Raw genomic sequence first — 20,902 nt, forward strand, 5'->3', positions numbered from 1 at the left:
TCCCCCTCGGCCCCGCCCCCGCGCCTCGGCCCCGCCTCGGCCCCGCCCCCCCGCCTCGGGCCCGCACCCCCCCGCCTCGGGCCCGCCCCCGCCCCCCCCCCCCCCCCCCCCCCGCCTCGGCCCCCTCGGCTTCGGCCCCCCCCCCCGCCACGGCCCCGCCCTGCCTCAGCCCCGCCCGCCCGCCTCCCCCCCTCGGCCCCCCCCCCCCAGAAGGGCGCCGAAGTTCAGCTTGCCCGGGGCGCCAGCAACCCTAGGGCCGGCGCTGGGTGAATTACTCGCCGTAGGATTCCTAGCCTTTGACCTGCCTTGGTAGCCACAGTATTAATGTGGCTAGTCCAGTCAGTGGGTCAGTGGTATGCGCAGCAAGATGACTGCCTTGCAGGTATGGCAATGACGGTCCGTGCCTGGACTCCACCTCCAGGCCCGTTTGGGGTCCACCCCTACGCCATGGCCCATCCCTCCATCAGCCCCACCTTTCCCGGCAAGTGTCAGGACTAGCAGCCCAAGGTCGCGCCTCTGTATGTCCTACTTCCTCTCTCTCTCTCTCCCTGCGCCTATTTGCTGATTTTTAAAAGCACAAGTGAACCTCGCTGTCGGGAATCCCCCCCCCCCCCCCACCCACCCCGTGGAAGCAGAGCATCTCGGGGTCCCCAGAGAATACTGGGCCAGGCCCACTAATGATGTACGTACGTGCAGAGTAGAACGTATTAACGTCACTGTGGAGGAACCGGAGAATTGTGATTTGGCGTGATGCCGACCGCGATTGGCATCAGAACTGATTCTCCGCCCAGTCGCCTTTCCCCATTTCAGCATAGCCCTACGGAGAATCCCACCCGAGGTATTTGAAACGTTTGGAAGGCTGGTGCAAATTTGAAGTGGTTATGGAACTCCATTTACAAAAAAAAAAAGAGTTTGAAGCTTACTAAAAGGGGATTGGTAGCATCCTGCAAAAGCGGATTGGCCGAACGATTTGATCAGTCAGGGGAAAGTACAGAATCTGCCCCTGTAGAATCGTCAGTACTAACGAGAGACAGATACCGAGATAGTTTTTCAAGACCTACTACCAACAGGAGAAGAGGAATAGGCTTCCGAGGTCTCGAGTAGCCATATTCCAGAAGGTCAAACATTACCTAAACATGACAGACTTCTTCCAAAGACTATCTTACGAATGTATATATGTTTTCACTACGCGCTGTCGGTCTAGCCTGGCAGAAATGGCCTTCAAGGTTCAGCCAACTCGGTCAGTCGTGGTGCTACCGAGCCACTCTTGGTGCGAGACAGTGATGTACACCCCCCCTCCCCCCCCCCCCCCCCCCCTCCCCCTCCAGAATACAATCCGTGCCCTTGCTGTCTTGAGTACTGCTTCAAATGATGTTCAACATGAAGAAGTACTAAAGCCAACAGCTCGGGGGGTGGGTATGCAGCAGTCATCAGGAGATATTTCCTTGCTCATGTTTGACCTGATGCCATGAAATATCACGGGGTCCAGTACCAATATTAAGGGACAGGACGTACACAAGGATGTTGATGGCGGTGTCTAGGACATCAGTTGTGATGTACGATTCACTGGATAAGACTTTGTCAGGCTGCTGTTTGACTAATCCATGGGACAGCTCTCCCAATTTTGGCAGCAATCCCCAGATGGTAGTCAGGAAGGCTGGGTAGGGTGTGCAATGGTTGTTTTACATGCCTAGGTGGTCTGACCGGTTTTATTCTTATTTAACGTTTCAGGAGGAGTTTAATGCAACTGAGTGGTTCGCTGTAACATTTCAAAGGGCAGTTAAGAGTCAACCATAATCTTTTGGGTCAGGAGTCACGTGTAGGCCAGACCTGGTAAGGGTGGCAGATGTCTTTCCCTGAACAAGAGTGAACTGGATGGGTTTTCCCAAAATCCAGTAGTTTCATCACCAACATGCCTTTTATTCTAGTTTGTTTTTAATTAATTGAATTTAAACTCCCCCAGTTCCCATGGTGGGACTAGAACTCATGTCTCCGGGGAGTTCAAACCTCTGGATGACTTGCCCGCTAACAATACCACTGAGCCACCTAGTTTGAGATTTCACGAGAATCATGAATAAAGTTAACATAATCAGCAACTTCTGAAATGAAGTGCCGTGGTAAACCTGCCCTTCTCCATCTCTCGCCAGTTATCACAACGCAAATGTGGTCATATATTCAAATAACCTAAACCCAAACCTTGCTAACCTACCCCAGTTGACACATACTTATACCACAGCTCCATTTCCTTTTTTTGCATTCACATTGCATCTTTAATGTGCCCCGAGGCTCATTACAGGAACGATTATCAGAAGGATTTATTTTATTACAAATGTGTATCAAAACAGCTAACAGCAAATAAACAGCCCAGGAAACATACTTCCCCCACAGCTCCATTTCCAAGCAGCGCTGGTCAAAGATATTCCTCGCGTCCTTTTCAACCAAGAAGAGAACCGCTGCCCTAGATAAAAACACAGAAAAGTACAATGAGCTCGGCATCACACAACAGTAACAATCAATTCACTTTGCGATCCTGGTGAACACAATGGGCTGGATTCACCCCACCCCGACGCCGAAATCGCGGCCAGCGGCGGGACGGAGAATCCATTTCCCCGCACGGAATCGGGACCGCCGCCGGTTACCTGATTCTGCAGGCCCCGAAAAGTGGCGAACTCGGACAGTACGCCACGTCACACATCACCCATCTGCGGCCATTGCTGGAGGCCCGCCCCGCCATTCTCCGTCCCCGACCGGCCGAAGTTCCGACAGCGTGGATCTAATGTGGTCCTGCCGATCGGGAAACTAGATTGGCGGCTGCAGACTCAGTCCCCGGCCGTGCTGGTCAGTGTCGGGCCGATCGGAGGTCGGGGGGGGGGGGGGGGGGGGGCCTTATACATGGCCAGGCAATGTTTGGGCGGGCGTCGGGGTGTCTATTTTTAGTGTCCGAGGTCTGAGTCCGCCATGGAGCACGGCGCGGCCGCTGGAGGCCACCGTGCTCATACACGGCCTCCGACCCTGAAGTGCAGGGGCCCGTATTTGCAGCAAAAGCTGCTTGATTTACGCCGGTTCCCTGCTCGCCCCCTGCAGGGCGAGGAATATGTGGCCCTATCACGCCAGTTTTTCTGACGTGAAAGTCCAGTTCTGACCACGGCGTGGGGGACATAGTCCCAAAAAACAGAGAATCCAGCCTGATGTCCCTGGTCTGAAACTCTGGTTTAAAGAAACCAAACCAAACATCCTGACTGGATCCCTTGTTTACACTGACCAAATTCAGTTATAAATACACAATTATATGAGGATGCCAAGACTTTTCCCGGTCCTTTGGTGGATTCTTTTTGGTGATTTTGTCTGGCCGTTTTTATTGCATAAAATGTAAAAATAAAATTCAGTCGCTGCACCTCCACATTCGCCAAAGTATCTAGTCTCCTGTCGTCTCCACAACCAGGCTTAGGAATTTCTCCGACATTTGATACCAGAGGACGGCCGCCTACAAGTGGAGACTAAAAGCCCGATTCAGCCACCGTGCTGTGTCCGCCACAGATTAGGGGCACGGGAGGTTAATAGTGGGGGAGGGTAAAATCGAGATTCGTGCTGGGGCTGGAACCATTTTGCGATTCACCCGGCCCTCTCCCGATGCCAAGTTCCAGATCGCTCCCCTTACTGCAAACCGGTCGGGGTTTATTTAACCACCTTTCACTTCTTGAATTCCTGTGAGGCTTGGTGAGATTTTTGATTGTTATAACCTGCCTGAACACAATTGGCTGGGGACGATTGGGTATCCCATAATGTATTTTAGTTTATTGACAACTCAAAAATACAAAAGAATCAGCAATGTGCTGGTTTAGCACAGTGGGCTAAACAGCTGGCTTGAAATGCAAAACTCAGTTCAATTCCCGTACCGGCCTCCCCGAACAGGTGCTGGAATGTGGCGACTAGGGGCTCCTCACGGTAACTTCACTGAAGCCTACGTGTGACAATAAGTGATTATTATTATTATTACATGCAAGGAAAACATGGTCACAAAAAGCAGTAATACACCAAAAGCATGTACAAGATACAAAAGCCACCAACTCTCAAGCCAGCACACACACACACACACACACACGCACACACACACACACACACACACACACACACACAACCACCCTCTGTTCCCAATGGTAGCTCCACATCGGCGGAGAGACATCCAACGAGCAGCACAGACCAACGGAAAGGGACACACTGATTCAGACCTTGGCAGGGAGAGAGAGTGGGATCTCCCTTTACAAAAACAAAGACAGAGCAACCACATGAAAACCAACAGACCATGAATTCCACGGCAAAGGTGCCAGCTCTCAAGCCAGCGCACGCCCCCCACCCTCCCCCACCCTCCCCGGGCACCAGCAACAGCCCCACATCGGTGAAGAGGTGCCCGCCAGCAGCTCAGTTCACTGGAAAAGGACAGGCAGTGCGCGGTTGAGGAGGGAGAGAGACAACAACCCTCCCCCTCACTAGCACCCCTCAACCCCCAGTGCACAGACGCTGAGCCCAAATTAACAATAGACAACAGAAATACAATGATAGCCATACAATCCCCCAACAGTAAAACACTACCTACATCAGTACAGACACGACACATAGTCAATTGGGCCACCGCCCTGCTGCTCTCACAGTCCTGGCATCCGATCCCCAGACATTGTCCAGTCCAAAACCGCAAAAACAAGTCTGACAGCAGCCAACCAAAATCCACTCCTCACTCTACTCCAAGCCGATAAACAGACAGGCAGCCAGTGGTAAGTACGAGTCCCAGGCATGGCAAGCGTTCTCTTCTCTCTTTCCTGCAAGCAACTGGCAGCAGCAACAGGCTCTCCTTTCCCTCCATTCAACCGGTCGTAGCACCGTTCTCCCTTTCTGTGGTCCAGGCTTCAAAGTCCGGAAAAGGCAGCCGGCATGCGAAACACACCGGGTCCGGAAGCAGGAATACAGCCAGGAGCAGCAGGCGCTCAGAGACAGATTCCCCTCCTGCACCTCAGAGCATGGGTAGTATTGTGCTTTATTAACAACTCAACAGTGACATATCAAAAGCATTCACAGGATACAAAAAAATCTTCAGTACACACACACACAACCACCCTTTGTCCCCAATGGTACAATGGCTGGTTTAGCACACTGCGCTAAATCGCTGGCTTTTAAAGCAGACCAAGGCAGGCCAGCAGCACGGTTCAATTTCCGTGCCAGCCTCCCCGAACAGGCGCCGGAAAGTGGTGACTAGGGGCTTTTCACAGTAACTTCATTGAAGCCTACTCGTGATAATAAGTGAATTTCATTTCATTTCACATCAGCAGAAAGGTGTTCCTCCACAGAACTGTTATAACCCGCCCAACTGGCTGGGGATTATTGGTAAGCAGTGCAGTTTAACAACATAATCAGAATAACAGAGTCAGAACAATCACAAAAGTTCCCCAAAAAATTGATTCAAATACAACAAAGGAGTGTCCAACTTAAAACTCACTGACACCTGGTTCAGCTTCTAAAGTTCACCAACAATCCAGAAAGTGGCCATTTGAAAATATGGCAATGTCCGGGTAGTACCGTAGATATTCTCTCCGAAACAAAAAGTCAGTAAAGGGTGTCAGAATCCCGAAGTCCCACGTCAACCTTCCATACGTGGTTCGCTGGTCCTCCCGCACATTTAATGCACTTGTCCTCTACCCCAAAGAATTTGCTCATCTGAGCCACCGTCATGTGGGCCCGGTGAACGACCTTAAATTGAATCAGGCCGAGCCTGGCACATGTTGCGGTTGAGTTTACCCTACTCAGGGCTTCCGCCTATACCCCGTACTCCATCTCCCCGCCTATACCCCGTACTCCATCTCCCCGCCTATACCCCTCCCCGCCTATACCCCGTACTCCATCTCCCCGCCTATACCCCGTACTCCATCTCCCCGCCTATACCCCGTACTCCATCTCCCCGCCTATACCCCTCCCCGCCTATACCCCGTACTCCATCTCCCCGCCTATACCCTGTACTCCATCTCCCCTATACCCTGTACTCCATCTCCCCACCTATACCCCGTACTCCATCTCCCCGCCTATACCCCGTACTCCATCTCCCCGCCTATACCCCTCCCCGCCTATACCCCGTACTCCATCTCCCCGCCTATACCCTGTACTCCATCTCCCCTATACCCCGTACTCCATCTCCCCTATACCCCGTACTCCATCTCCCCTATACCCCGTACTCCATCTCCCCGCCTATACCCCGTACTCCATCTCCCCGCCTATACCCCGTACTCCATCTCCCCGCCTATACCCCGTACTCCATCTCCCCGCCTATACCCCGTACTCCATCTCCCCGCCTATACCCCTCCCCGCCTATACCCCGTACTCCATCTCCCCGCCTATACCCCGTACTCCATCTCCCCGCCTATACCCAGTACTCCATCTCCCCGCCTATACCCCGTACTCCATCTCCCCGCCTATACCCCGTACTCCATCTCCCCGCCTATACCCCGTACTCCATCTCCCCGCCTATACCCCTCCCCGCCTATACCCCGTACTCCATCTCCCCGCCTATACCCCGTACTCCATCTCCCCGCCTATACCCCGTACTCCATCTCCCCGCCTATACCCCGTACTCCATCTCCCCGCCTATACCCCGTACTCCATCTCCCCGCCTATACCCCGTACTCCATCTCCCCGCCTATACCCCGTACTCCATCTCCCCGCCTATACCCCGTACTCCATCTCCCCACTGTGTTCCTCCTCTTTGGATTTTTTCTTATGGATAGTTTTTGTTTGCCTATCAGTTTAATTCAGAGAAAAGAGGGGAATCTATTAATATCTAATATGTTCCATTGATGGATTGTAATAGCCTTCACGAGACCCACAGGGATAGCCCAATTGTTCTCTCCGTGGGATTCGGGGGAATACGAACTCCCCTCCTCGTAGGTAAAGGTCCCCTAACTGGGGCTTATAAAAAGCCGGCCTAGACTGGGACCGGTGTGATCGGAAGTCCCAGTTGGAATCTTTTGGACTGTAAGCCGCGTTGCAGACTTTGCTTTCGTTACTGAATTTACCTTCTCAGGTCCCTTGAGCTTCTATATGGATATTAAATACCTGGTGCTTTAAGGTAATCAAGTGAACAAGTCTTGGGTATTGGTGAGTTAATTATCCTCAGATGTGTATACAAAGAAGAGTCCGCCAGCACTCGGGGGGTGGGGAGGGTAGAGTGGGGAGGGGGGGAGGGGGTGGGGGGGGGGGGGGTTAGAGTGGGTAAGTAACCTCTGTCACAAGCAATAAACAGTCTCCACCAAAGCATCTTAACCGACTCCTTCGCAGCCAGGCTTGGGAATTTCTTTCACATGAGCCGAGACTTAATCAGTGTCATCAGAAATACCAGAGAATGGGCGATCCTAAAATCAGGCTTGACTGTAACATCTTCCATTACTGAATATCCTCCCAAAACATTATCTAGTTTGATATAAGAAATGGATATTAGACAAGGCACCGAAGGCCAGAAATATGCATGGAACCCAACTCAAACAAGATACCAAGCTTGGAGGAGAAAATTAGAACAAACATACATTTAATAAACACAGCTACGCAACAAATAATTTGACAGCCATTAGTTGACCAAATTTACTGCTTCTAGATTCAAGTGACTTCCTCCTCCAACCATTCCACGAGACCAGTTACCAGTCTGACCTCGAGTTCAAACGTTACTCACTCTGGTGACCCATACAGTTGCCAAGCTTTCGCAATTCCTTCAGCAATGCCTTTTGCTGCATTGTTAGTCAAGATCTTAGCTGCTTCGTCAGATTTTCCCCAGAAGTTAAGGACATGCCTGCATGGAACATCAGAAAAAGACACGCCATAAATGTCCACTGCTTTCTCAACATGTGGATTGAGAAATAGTGGATTGAGCACAAAACACAAGGACATTATAATAAACCTATCAGTGGTTAGCCCTCAGCTGGGGTATTGTGGCCAACTCAAGCCATACCCAAGGAAGGAGGTTAATCTCTTGAAGCGGTTGAAGGGTAGGGTTCCCAGAATGGTGCCAGGGATGACCAACTTCAGTTATGTGGAGAGAATGGGGAAGCCTAATTACTATTAAGAGTAGAGACGGTTAATGGGAGATTAATAGATGGACTCAAAAATTAGGAGTTTTAACAAGAATAGACAGGGAGAATGGGGATGAGAAAAATATCAGCCATGATTGAAATGGTGGAGCAGGCTCGATGGGCCGAGTGGCCTAATTCTGCTCCTATGTCTTCTGGTCTTATAGAAGCCATTTCCACTGGCAGGAAACAACAGATTTAAGACAATTGGCAGAAGAACGAGGAGAGAGGCGTGACAATGTTTTTAGTGCAGCCTGTTGGAATGCACTGCCTGAAAGGAAAGTGGGAGCAGAGTCAATAATAATTTCAAAGGGGAAACTAGATGAATATTTGAAAGGGAATCATTTTCAGAGCAATGGGGTAAGGTCATGAAAGTGGAACTAATTGGATTGTTCTTTCAAAGAGACAGCAGAGGTACGATGGGCTGAATGGTCTCATTCCATGCTTTATGACTCTGACAAAATGTACAAATGCAATAGGCTTTGATCACAGGCAGTCTGATCGCTGTGGTCTATTCTTCGTTTGAGCTGCTGCCATTCAATTATATTTAACCCAGAATCTCCCTTCTAAGCCAATGCTCGACTCTGGGGAAGTTGTCGGCACAAAGTCCTTGACATACTCGCTGCCGAAAAACTTTCTGTAGGCTGACACGTGTGATCTGAGAAACACAAGTTTTAGTGAGGAGTGGAAGGAAATTAGTATTAGTAAAGAAATGGTTTTGAGGAAATTAACGTGATTGAAGGCGGATAAATCTCCAGCACCTGATAATCGTCATCCCAGCGTACTTAAGGAAGTGGCCCAAGAAATAATAGATCCATTGGTGGTCATTTTACAAAATTCTTTGGACTCTGGAATGGTTCCTAGAGATTGGAAGGGAGCAAATGTAACCCCACTTTTCAAAAAGGGAGGTAGAGAGAAAACAGGGAAGTATAGACCAGGGAGCCGAACGTCGGTAGTGGGGAAGTTGCTGGAGTCCATTATCAAGGATTTCATAGCACAGCATTTGGAAAGCAGTGGTGTAATCAGACAAAGTTAGCATGGATTTACCTAACGAAAATCACGCTTGACAAATCTACTAGAATTCATAGAATTTACAGTGCAGAAGGAGGCCATTCGGCCCATCGAGTCTGCACCCGCTCCTGGAAAGAGCACCCTACCCAAGGTCAACACCTCCACCCTATCCCCATAACCCAGTAACCCCACCCAACACTAAGGGCAATTTTTGACACTAAGGGCAATTTATCATGGCCAATCCACCCAACCTGCACATCTTTGGACTGTGGGAGGAAACCAGAGCACCCGGAGGAAACCCACGCACACACGGGGAGGATGTGCAGACTCCACACGGACAGTGACCCAAGCCGGAATCGAACCTGGGACCCTGGAGCTGTGAAGCAATTGTGCTATCCACAATGCTACCGTGCTGCCCATTCTTTGAAGGTGTAACCAGTAGAGTTGGCCAGAGAGAACCGATGGATGTAGTTTATTTAGTTTCTGAAGGCTTTCAACAAGGTCTCACGCAACAGATAAATGTGTAAAGTTAAAGCAGATGGGATTACGGAGAGTGTCTTTAGATGGATAGAAAGCTGGTTAGCAGACAGAAAGCTAAAAGTTGGAATAACTGGATCTTTTTCTGATGGCAGGTAGTGACTAGTGGGGTAACCACAGAGTGCCCCCACGGCACAGGCCCGCCCGCGATCGATGGCCCCCGATTGCGGGCCAGGCCACCGTGGGGGTACACCCCAGGGTCAGACCGCCCCGTGCCCCCCCACAGGATCCCGGTGCCTGCCCGAGCCGCCAGGTCCTGCTGGTAAGGGACTTGGTTCAATCCACGCCGGCGGGACCGGAATAGAAGAGGCGGGACTTTGGCCCATTGCGGGCCGTAGAATCGCCGGGGGGGGGGGGGGGGTGCCCGCCCACCGGTGCGGCGCGATTCCCGCCCCCGCTGAATCTTGGGTGCCTGTTGGGCTGGAGGTGATCTATTCTGCCCTCTGGCTCAGTACGGCTGGGGGATTTAATGGAATTCCTACACCTTGAAAAAGTGAGGTTCACCTTGAGAGGAGCGATTGAGGGGTTCTATAAAGGATGGCAACCGTATTGCAAAGAGTTGGTCACTGTCAGCTGCTCAGGATGGGGATTGGAGTATGGTTTTAGGGGGTAGGGGTGTTGTGGGTGTTTCATTTTTATACTATCTCTATTTGGGGTGGGTGAATAAAATGTTAAAAACTTAATAAAAATATCGCAAAAAAAAAAAAAAAAATGCCATTTGAAACGATTAATTGAAGCATGAAGTATCACCTTACGTACACCAGGCTCAGGTGCCAACTGTCCTTCTGTTGCATTGCTAGTAGCATGTTAGACCATGTTAGTAGCACCTTATTATAACAACGGGAGGGTTTAATGGAGCAATACTTCTCTCAGGCCAAGGTGCAGCTGCACTTAACTGAACCTATTCCTCTTAAAGGGCACGATTTAGAATTTCCTAAGATGCTAGATTCTGAGATCAGAGTTTATCTCTGCCAGGCAAATAAAGTTTCTAAAATGCCAGGTCCGCAATATAAAAAAAAGAGGCAACATCATTTGATATAATTATCTGTCATTCCGTGCAACAGTCTCACAGAATTGAGCCATTAATGGTTGAACCACTGCTTGTCTGAATAGTGAAGAATTTTAGAACAACATGCCCTATTCTGACATGTTAGAGGTACAGGGCTCCCTTGCAGAAACAATAGTTCATGCTGGCAACAAGCCTGCCAACAGGAAAGCCCCCAGGTTCAATCCCTGACCTTTGACGACTGTGTTAGTTGCCTGGAGATGGGGAATGGGAAAGGGGGGGGGGAATTGCTCTGGGTTCCTGATGCTGATTGTTAACTTTGCTTCCCCCCACCTCCTTTTCTCACAGCGCATGTGTGGAACCTTGATGGGAACACAATCAGACCTGGCGATGATCACACAATGCCTCTTACGGTTGCTATTCACCATCTCGGCTCATTTGCAGAAAGCAGATGGGATACCTTAAGTCTTTCAGCACCTTTCCAGTCTGCACAGCTCTGGCCCAGGGATGATATATCCGAGTCATTGGAGAGCCAACTATAACACAATATATACATCTACAGGGGGAAATAGTGGCATAGTACGCATAACGGTAGCACAATGGTTAGCACAATTGCTTCACAGCTCCAGGGTCCCAGGTTTGTTTCCCGGCTTGGGTCACTGTCTGTGCGGAGTCTGCACGTTCTCCCAGTGTGTGCGCGGGTTTCCTCCGGGTGCTCCGTTTTCCTCCCACAGTCCAAAGATGTGCAGGTTAGGTGGATTGGCCATGATAAATTGCCCTTAGTGTCCAAAATTGCCCTTAGTGTTGGGTTGGGTTACTGGGTTATGGGGATAGGGTGGAGGTGTGGGCTTGGGTAGGGTGCTCTTTCCAAGAGCCGGTGCAGACTCGATGGGGCGAATGGCCTCCTTCTGCACTCTAAATTCTATGATGAACACAGGACCAGAAAACCAGACTAATGATCTGTGGGCATAGGTTCTAATCCCACAACAGGAGATGGTGGAATTTAAATGGAATTAATAAAATCTGGAATTGAAGGCTAGTCCCAGGAATGAATGATGACCATGAATCTGTTGTTGATTGCTGTAAAAACCCATCTGGTTCATTAAAGACCTTCAGGGAAGGAAATCTGCCGTCCTTACCTGGTCTGACTTACATGTGAGTCCAGACCCACAGCAGTGTGGTTAATTTTTACTTTCCCTCTGAAATTACGAGAAAAGCATTTAGTTGAAGGGCATTTAGGGATGGGCAACAAATGCTGGTCCAGCCAGCACTACCCACATCACATGATAGAATATTTTTTTAAAATTAGGTTGCAGAATATGTGCAGCACAGAATCAGGCCAGTCAACCCTATTGGTCCATGTTGGTATTGGCACTCCACGAAACTCCTCCCACTGCACACGGCAGGCAATTATTTGTGTCTAAAAAAAAATCAATTTTAAGTAATCGTCAAAATCACGAGCTCAGCTCTTACCGATGTACATCTGGGACCCGCTCAGCCAGCCCTGCCAGACCAGCAGCCACTGTATTAATTTCTATTTGTTTCAAGGAAGTGCTGTGATCTTGTCCTTTCTGAAACATGTAGTCAGATCTGTTTATACCTAAAGTAATAGTCTGAAGTAGGAAAGGGAAAAGAAAAAGCAACTATTGTAGTTGTTTTAAAGAACAAATGCAAGAGGTGGGACATTTTTAACTCAAAATGCTTACTTTTTAAATTCACATCTGCAAAGATTTTAAGAAGGTTCCAACCCCTGAAGGACTTGAAGATCGACAGTTTTGTCCCACATGACCCATCGATCTTATCCACTCTCTTTAGACAGATGTCACTCATACTGGCTGTATTGCCATCTCTTTATTTTTTAAAACACATTTAGAGTACCCAATTCATTTTTTCCAATTAAGGGGCAATTTAGCGTGGCCAATCCACCTACCCTACGCATCTTTGGGTTGTGGGGGCGAAACCCACGCAAACACGGGGAGAATGTGCAAACTCCACACGGACAGTGACCCAGAGTCAGGATCGAACCTGGGACCTCAGCGCCGTGAGGCAGCAGTGCTAACCACTGCGCCGCCATGCTGCCCCCTTTGCCTTCTCTTAACCAGAGGCATGGAGGACAATAATAGCACCCTGAGCGATGTTTAAATCGCCAACTGAACGCAGACTGCAATGAAACTTGCAGTGTTTCAACAACAATAACCTGCATTTATAGAACATAGAACAGTACAGCACAGAACAGGCCCTTCGGCCCTCGATGTTGTGCCGAGCCATGATCACCCTACTCAAACCCACGTATCCACCCTATACCCGTAACCCAACAACCCCCCCTTAACCTTACTTTTTAGGACACTACGGGCAATTTAGCATGGCCAATCCACCTAACCCGCACATCTTTGGACTGTGGGAGGAAACCGGAGCACCCGGAGGAAACCCACGCACACACGGGGAGGACGTGCAGACTCCGCACAGACAGTGACCCAGCCGGGAATCGAACCTGGGACCCTGGAGCTGTGAAGCATTTATGCTAACCACCATGCTACCGTGCTGCCCCAAGTTTATGTAGTGCCTTTAACTTGGTAGAATGCCCCAGAGGCTCAGTGAGTGAGTTAACCATCTAAACTGTTTTTTGAAACTTGTAGCCTTACCAGAAAATATATATTAGGGAAGGTCAGCTTACAATGCCCTCCATGCTCAAATATCTTGTGGGCACACTTTATTCAAGACTCCCAAGGCTTGATAAAAGGTAATTGGGGCAAAATACTAGAGACACAATGGACTCCAGACCCGAAACTGAGATTGCATTTTCAAGGTGAAGTAAAAATGACGAATATTTTGTCAGCCATTCACTCCCTTAAGCCTGTTCCATTAGTCATTTCGACCATGTCTGATATTCACCTCAACCTTATTGATCTGCCTCTGTTTCATATCCTTATTTAACAAAACTCTATTGATCCAAATTTTGAACATTTCAATTGCTCTAGTGTCCACAGTATTTTGACAAGGAGTTCCAGATTTTACACTACACTTTGTATGAAAGTGTGCCTTTCAATTTCATACCTAAATGGCTCAGCTCTCATGTTAATAAACTTTTATTGTCACAAGTATGAAGTTACTGTGAAAAGCCCCTAGTCATCACATTCCGGCACCTGTTAGGGTAAGCTGGTATGGGAATTGAACTCACGCTACTGGCCTTGTTCTGCATCACAAACCAACTGTCTAGCCCACTGAGCTAAACATCACCTTGTTCTGGATTCCTCCACCCGAGGTTACAGTTTCTCTACATCAACCTGGTAGAAACCCTACCCTATTTTCAGAATCACAGAATAATACAGCGCAGAAGTGACCCTTCGGCCCATCAAGTCTGCACTGACGCATGAAAAACACTTGATCTGTCTACCTCATCCCATTTGCAAGCACATTTGCCTGCCACTGCAGATGGTGAAATTTGAATTAAATAAAAATCTGGAATTAAAAGTCAAATGATGACCATGAAGCCATTGTCGATTGTTGTAAAAACCCATCTGGTTCACTGATGTCCTTCAGGGAAGGAAATCTGCCGTCCTTACCCGGTCTGGCCTACATGTGACTCCAGACCCACAGCAATGTGGTTGACTCTTAACTGCCCCCTAAAGGGCAATTAGGGATGGGCAATAAATCCTGGCACAGCCAGCGACGCCCACGTCCCATGAACAAATTTTTAAAAACTTTCCCATAACCTTGAATGTTATGATGTGCCAAAGTGCTCATCCAGTTACTTATTACAGGATGTGAGGCAACTAACTTCTACCACCCTCCCAGACAGCGCACTCCCGACCGACCGCCCTCTGGGTAAAAAGGTTTTTCCTCAAATTCCCCCACAGAGTCATCTATGTTGTTTATATAAATGACAAATAATAGCGGGATCAGCACGGATCTCTGTGGTAAGCCACAGGACACTGGCTTCAGTCACTACAGCAGCCCTCTGTCATCACCCTGTCTCCTGCAGCTAAGCCAATTTGGAATCCACCTTCTCAAGTTACCCTGTATCTCATGTGCATTTGCCTTCTTTATAAGTCTCCCATGTGGGACCTTGTCAAAGGCTTTGCTGAAATCCATGTGAATTACATCAACTGCTCTACCCTCATCTACACACCTCTTCAGAAATTTCAATCAAATTTGTTAGACATGACCTCCCCCTGACAAAGACATGCTGACTATTCCTGATCAAACCTCGCCTCTCCAAGTGGAGATAGAATCTCTCCTTCAGAATTTTCTTCAATAGTTTCCCCACCACCGACGTGAGACTCACTGGTCTGTAGTTCCCTGGCTTATATAAGAAAGGACAACCCTTCTTAAATAGTGGGACCACATTAGCTGTTCTCCAGTCCTCTGGCACCTCCCCCATGGCCAGAGAGGAAGTAAAAATTTGGGTCAGAGCCCCTGCAATCTCCTCCCTCACCTCCCACTGCAACCTGGGACACAATTCATCCAGGCGTGAAGATTTGTCCATTTTTAAGCCTGCCGACACAGCTCCAATATCTTGTCACTCCCTTTGACAATTTGTTCCAGAACCGCACAGTCTCTCTCCCGTCCTCATTCTCTTGGGTGAAGACAGATATGAAGTATTCGTTCAAAACCCTGCTAATGTCCTCTGGCTCCACCTACAGATTTCCCCGATGGTCCCGAATGAGCCCTACTCTTTCCCTCGTTATCCTCATCCCATTGATACACATAGAATATCTTGGGATAACATCTTGCCAAGGCCATCCACCACACCCCCACCATTTCCCTTCAATCAACCGCGCAACCTCAAACAGATTATTGTTTGCAGCAAACTACCCAGCCTTCAGGAGAACAATGAGCACGACACAACAACAACCCCGCCATGGCAACCTCTGCAAGGCGTGCCAGATCATCGACATGGATACCACCATTACACGTGAGAACACCACCCACCAGGTACGCAGTACATACTTGTGCGACTCGGCCAATGTTGTTTACCTCATACGCTCAGGAAAGGATGTCCCGAGGTGTGGTACATTGGCGAGACCATGCAGACGCTGCGACAACGGATGAACGGACATTGAGCGATAATCACCAGGCAGGAACACTTCAGCAGTCAAGGGAATTCAGCCTCTGATCTCCGGGTAAGCGTTCGCCAAGACGGCCTTCAGTACGCGCGGCAACGCAGAATCGCCGAGCAGAAACTGATAGCCAAGTTCCGCACACGTGAGTACGGCCTCAACCGGGACCTTGGATTCATGTCTCATTACATTCACCCCCCACCATCTGGCCTGGCCTTGCGAAATCCTACCAACTGTCCTGGCATGAGACAATTCACACCTCTGTAACCTGTGATTCTCCCTCTCTCCAGTCACACCATCTGGACCTGTAAAGACATAATTACCTGCAAAGACTCACATTCAAAGTATCATCTTGCAACACTGACTTTGTCTAAATATGATCTTGTTGGACCCACCTCTTCATTCACCTGATGAAGGATCTGCGCTCTGAAAGCTAGTGACTCCAAACAAACTGTTGGACTTTAACCTGGTGTTGTCAGACTTCTTACTGTGTCCACCCCAGTCCAACGCCAGCATCTCCACATCAAACGTAAATTGAACCATGTTGTAGTCGCTATCACCAAAATTCACCCCCACGAATACACCAACCATCTGTCCGGCTTTCATTGCCCAGAATTAGGTCCAGCACTGCACCTTGTTGGACACTTTACATATTGAGCTAAAAAGGTTCTCCTGTATATATTTTAAGAGCTCCACTCTATCTAAGCCCTGAACACAATGATTATCCCAGTTAAAGTTGAAATCACCGAATAGAATGATCCTATTATTATTTTTACGCACTTCTGTGAATTGCGCACTTATTTGCTCCTGAATTTCCCACTGACTATCTGGGGATCTATAATAAACACCTAGCAATGTCCCTTTTTTGTTCCTAAGCTCTACCCACAAAGCTTCATTTGATGCCCCTCCAAGATTTCATCTCTCCTTCCCGCAGTAACTGACTCCTTAATTATTAATGCAATCCCGCTTCCTCTTATGTGGATGGATAGCACAATTGCTTCACAGCTCCAGGGTCCCAGGTTCGATTCCTACTTGGGTCACTGTCTGTGCGGACTCTGCACATTCTCCCCGTGTGTGCGTGGGTTTCCTCCGGGTGCTCCTCCCACAGTCCAAAGATGTGCAGGTTAGGTGGATTGGACATGATAAATTGCCCTTAGTGTCCAAAATTGCCCTTAGTGTTGGGTGGGGTTACTGGGTTATGGGATAGGGTGGAGGTGTTGACCTTGGGTAGGGTGCTCTTTCCAAGAGCCGGTGCAGACTCGATGGGCCGAATGGCCTCCTTCTGCACTGTAAATTCTATGATGATCTTTTTGCCCTTCCTCCTTCTTACCTGAAGATTCTATATCCCGGGATGTTGAGCTACCAATTCTGCTCCTCCCTCAACCATGACTCTGTCATGGCTACTATATCACAATTCCACATGTTAGGGTAGCAGGGTAGCATGGTGGTTAGCATAAATGCTTCACAGCTCCAGGGTCCCAAGTTCGATTCCCGGCTGGGTCACTGTCTGTGTGGAGTCTGCACGTCCTCCCCCTGTGTGCGTGGGTTTCCTCCGGGTGCTCCGGTTTCCTCCCACAGTCCAAAGATGTGTGGGTTAGGTGGATTGGCTATGCTAAATTGCCCGTAGTGTCCTAATAAAAGTAAGGTTAAGGGGGTGGTTGTTGGGTTACGGGTATAGGGTGGATACGTGGGTTTGAGTAGGGTGATCATGGCTCGGCACAACATTGAGGGCCGAAGGGCCTGTTCTGTGCTGTACTGTTCTATGTTCTATGTTCTATGTAATCCTCTCCCTTAACTCATCTGTTTTACCTGTAATACTCCTGGCATTAAAGTAGAGGCCATCCAGCCTTATCTTAATCCCTTGAAACTTACTACCGCTGTATTCCCTCTGACCTGATTACTTTACTGTGTTATGCAGTGCCCCTCCCCATGCCGAATTAGTTTGAACTCCTCCCGACAGACACCGACTTCTCGCCACTGCGTTCACCTGCATCCTCTACCAGCTCACTGTCTGTGGGTTGGCGGGTCATTTAAGTGTAGAGGCTACTGGGTCACCATCTGGTGTGCATATCACAGACGCTGCATGCAGCACATGAGGTGGTGGTAGGAATTCCTGAGGGAGTGACCAGTCAGAGGGCTGCACGATCCCAGGAACCAGCTGTAGTCCGGACAGGGGTACCTCCTGGGAAGGATGATCCCGTCACTGGTCGAGATGCAGACACAGAGCCAGGGTTACAGGAGGGGGGTGTCAGCAACCTTCCAACGCCTGCAAGTGCAACTGGAGGAGTCCAGCCACCTCCAGGTGCAGGGGACGGTGCCCAGGACAACACTGAATGGGTGGCGACCACAGTGAAAGCCTTGCTGATGAAGTCACAGCCATGGGTCAAGACATCAAAGGTTTGGGACACGCTGTGCAGGCGATGGTTGAGGCTCAGGACCGGGGAGCCCAATCACAGGCAGACATATACCAGGCCCACCTGGACATTATTGCGTTGCTCCAGAGTTTGGCCCACTCACAAAGGGTCATGGCTGAGGGCGTCGAGAACATTGGCCGGGCGCTAACTGACCTGGGCCAGGCACAGAGGGACCGGGCACACTGCCAGAGGCACATGACTGAGCCAGTGAGGAGCATGTCTCACTCGCTGAGGGACATGTCCCTGACTCAGTGCTCCATAGCTGAGGGCATTGAGACCCTGGTTGAGACGTGAACAGGCCTGCAGGACTGGCAGCGGCAGGTGACGCTGGAGCCTCCGGAGCTCACTCCGGCCTCACCTCCGTCCCATGGAGTAGCCTGGAGGCCCAGAGCACCCCGAGGGAGACCCCCGCAGGGGAGTTGCTGGAACACCTCAGTGCTTCTGAATCCCCCCCCTCTCCTCCTCCTCCCACCTGATACTGGCATATCTGATGGGCAGCGAGCAGAAGAGGGTGGCACTTTGTCACCTTTGAAAGTCAGCCGGGCCCTTCCGGGACCGAGCCCTCCAGAGGACGGCTGCCTCCACAGCTGATGTGCTGTCTGGGGTCAATTAAAATAAGAAAGTTAAACACTGCTTAAGTCAGCATGGGTGCAGCACATAGGTTAGAGGGAGGGGTCAGGGCACAATACTGTAAACACCTTTGCACCAAAAATGAGACCCGCCTCAATCCTCCAGTTGAAGGATGTGAGGGCTGGGCTGGGCTGGGTATAGAGGGTGTGCCGGATGTTGGGGTGGTTGAGGGAGGGTTGGAGCGGTGGAGAGGTTGGCGGTGTGGGTGTTGGACGATGGCATGGATGAAGACCCTCAGGACATTTGGATGGTCCAGCCAATGTGACCCTGTGAGGTGGCACGGGACGGGGCTAGAGGTGGAGTGAAGGGAGGAGGGGCAGGGGGGAGGATGTGAGCGGCTATGGGGAAGTGGGCTGGGAGGAGAGTTGTGGAGAGTACAGAGAGGTTAGACAAGGTGACGGAGCTCCCAGTGACCAGGCTTCATTGTGTGGAAATCGGGAAGTGATTAAGTTTCCCATGTGCGCCGGTCTGGAGCACACGTTGGGCAGCCTCCCGTGCCAGCCCGTCTCCATGCCCGGAATGTCTTGGACATCCTCCTCATCAGAAGAGGCCTGGCGTTCTTCCTCCTCCCACATGTCCCTCCTCGGCTGCACAATGTTATGAAGGACGCAGCAGGTCACCACAATGTTGGAGATCCTCCTGGGTCTATGCTGGAGAGACCCACCGGAGCGGACCAGGTATCGGGCCAAATATGGCGTTCCTATTCGCTGCATGGGCGTCATTGTCGCGGTTCTCTGTCTTGGTCTGGGGCCTCCGGGCAGGGGGCATTAGCAATGACCGCAGCATGTAACACGTCATCCAACAGCCCACCTCTCACCCGAGGGAGAGCCTCGAAAGTGCTGGGAACTGACAAATGTGCCAGGATGTGTGAGTCGTATGTATGATACTGGCATTGGGAGGGGTGTAACACAGATTCACCTGGACTACTAGGGTTAAATTATGAGGCAAGAGTATAGAGACTACTCGGTTTGTATCCCCAAGAATATAAAAAACACTTGAGAGGTGATCCACATGGTGCATTTAAGATGGTGGGGTCGATAATGAGAGAAACTATTTTCACTGGTGGGGGAGTCTAGAACAAAGGGACATATCCTTAAAATTGGAGTGAGGCAGGTCAGGGGTCATTTCAGGAGTATTCCTTCACACAAAGAGCAGTAGAAATCTGGTACTCACTCCCCTCGCAGCCCCCACCCCCCAAACGTTGTTGAGGGTGGAGTGAGATTGTGGGGTGTGCAAGTGATATAAATACATCATTTCATAATTGTTCGGTGAGGGTTCTTGAACAATGGCAAACAGATGCCGTGAACAAAGCTCAGCCCTAATGAAATTGAATGGCAGTGGAATAGGCTCGAGGGGCTGAATGGTCCCTGCTTGTCCCTTCCTACATCAGTACGTCAAGCGGCAGCACAAAATAGATGAGGAGCGCGATCTTCTGGTCCCGTTACAATCGCGCTCAAGCGTAATGAGGCCGGTGAATAGCGGGAGAGGCCAAAAACGGGAACCGCATCAGGCGCCAAACAGTTTACGATGCAACCGGCCCCCTCCCGTAGGCAAATTCGGAATCTCGCCGCAGCATGGCGAGAAACCAATTATCAGCACTTGAGGACCATTTCCGTACAATTAACGGGAGCCGCCCCTCATCCAACGGCCTCCTGTCATTCAGAGGCCTCCCCAGGAAGTGCTCACGCTGGCGCCGATTAGTGCTCCTTTTGAAGAAAGTGAATCTGGTGGAAGGGCTTCTGTGGGGAGCCGAGCAGGTGAGTAGCCATCTTTGCTCGTAGGCAAAGAGCCCGGGGGGAGCTGGGCTTCCTGCCCCGGTGCTCGGCGGGGGATGGGGAACCCTCAGCTAGGGGTGGTGGGACCCTCCGCAGGGGTGAGCTGCCATGGGAGGGTGGAGGGGGTTGCTGGGGGGCGCAGCCACCACTGCACCATCATGCCAACCTCTGGGTTGTATGTAACCATTGGAGGGGACAACCATTGTCCCTGCCCGTCACCAATAATTCCCACTGACTGCCGAGGCCTCTGGCTGAGTGGCTGAAGGCTATTGCTGATAGGGAATTGGCAATCGTGGTTAGGTGAGCACTTCACACAGGCCAAGTGGATTCCCATGGGTGGGCGGGCCATGGAGCAAGTGGGAGTCATTGC

At 50.2% G+C, this 20,902-nt stretch overlaps 1 protein-coding gene across 1 annotated transcript in view; it reads right to left on the minus strand.

Annotated features, from left to right (window-relative positions):
- Positions 1–20,902, minus strand: part of LOC119969691 (glutathione synthetase-like) — a 102,858-nt gene that overhangs the window by 35,956 nt on the left and 46,000 nt on the right. The window contains exons 5-7 of the mRNA XM_038803681.1: positions 12,127–12,266; positions 7,706–7,822; positions 2,378–2,458 (exon numbers count right to left, since the gene is read on the minus strand). Coding sequence (XP_038659609.1) covers positions 2,378–2,458; positions 7,706–7,822; positions 12,127–12,266 — 338 coding nt within the window. The remainder of the gene's footprint in view (positions 1–2,377; positions 2,459–7,705; positions 7,823–12,126; positions 12,267–20,902) is intronic.

Source organism: Scyliorhinus canicula, chromosome 7 (assembly GCF_902713615.1).
Source record: "Scyliorhinus canicula chromosome 7, sScyCan1.1, whole genome shotgun sequence".
NCBI lineage: Eukaryota > Metazoa > Chordata > Chondrichthyes > Carcharhiniformes > Scyliorhinidae > Scyliorhinus > Scyliorhinus canicula.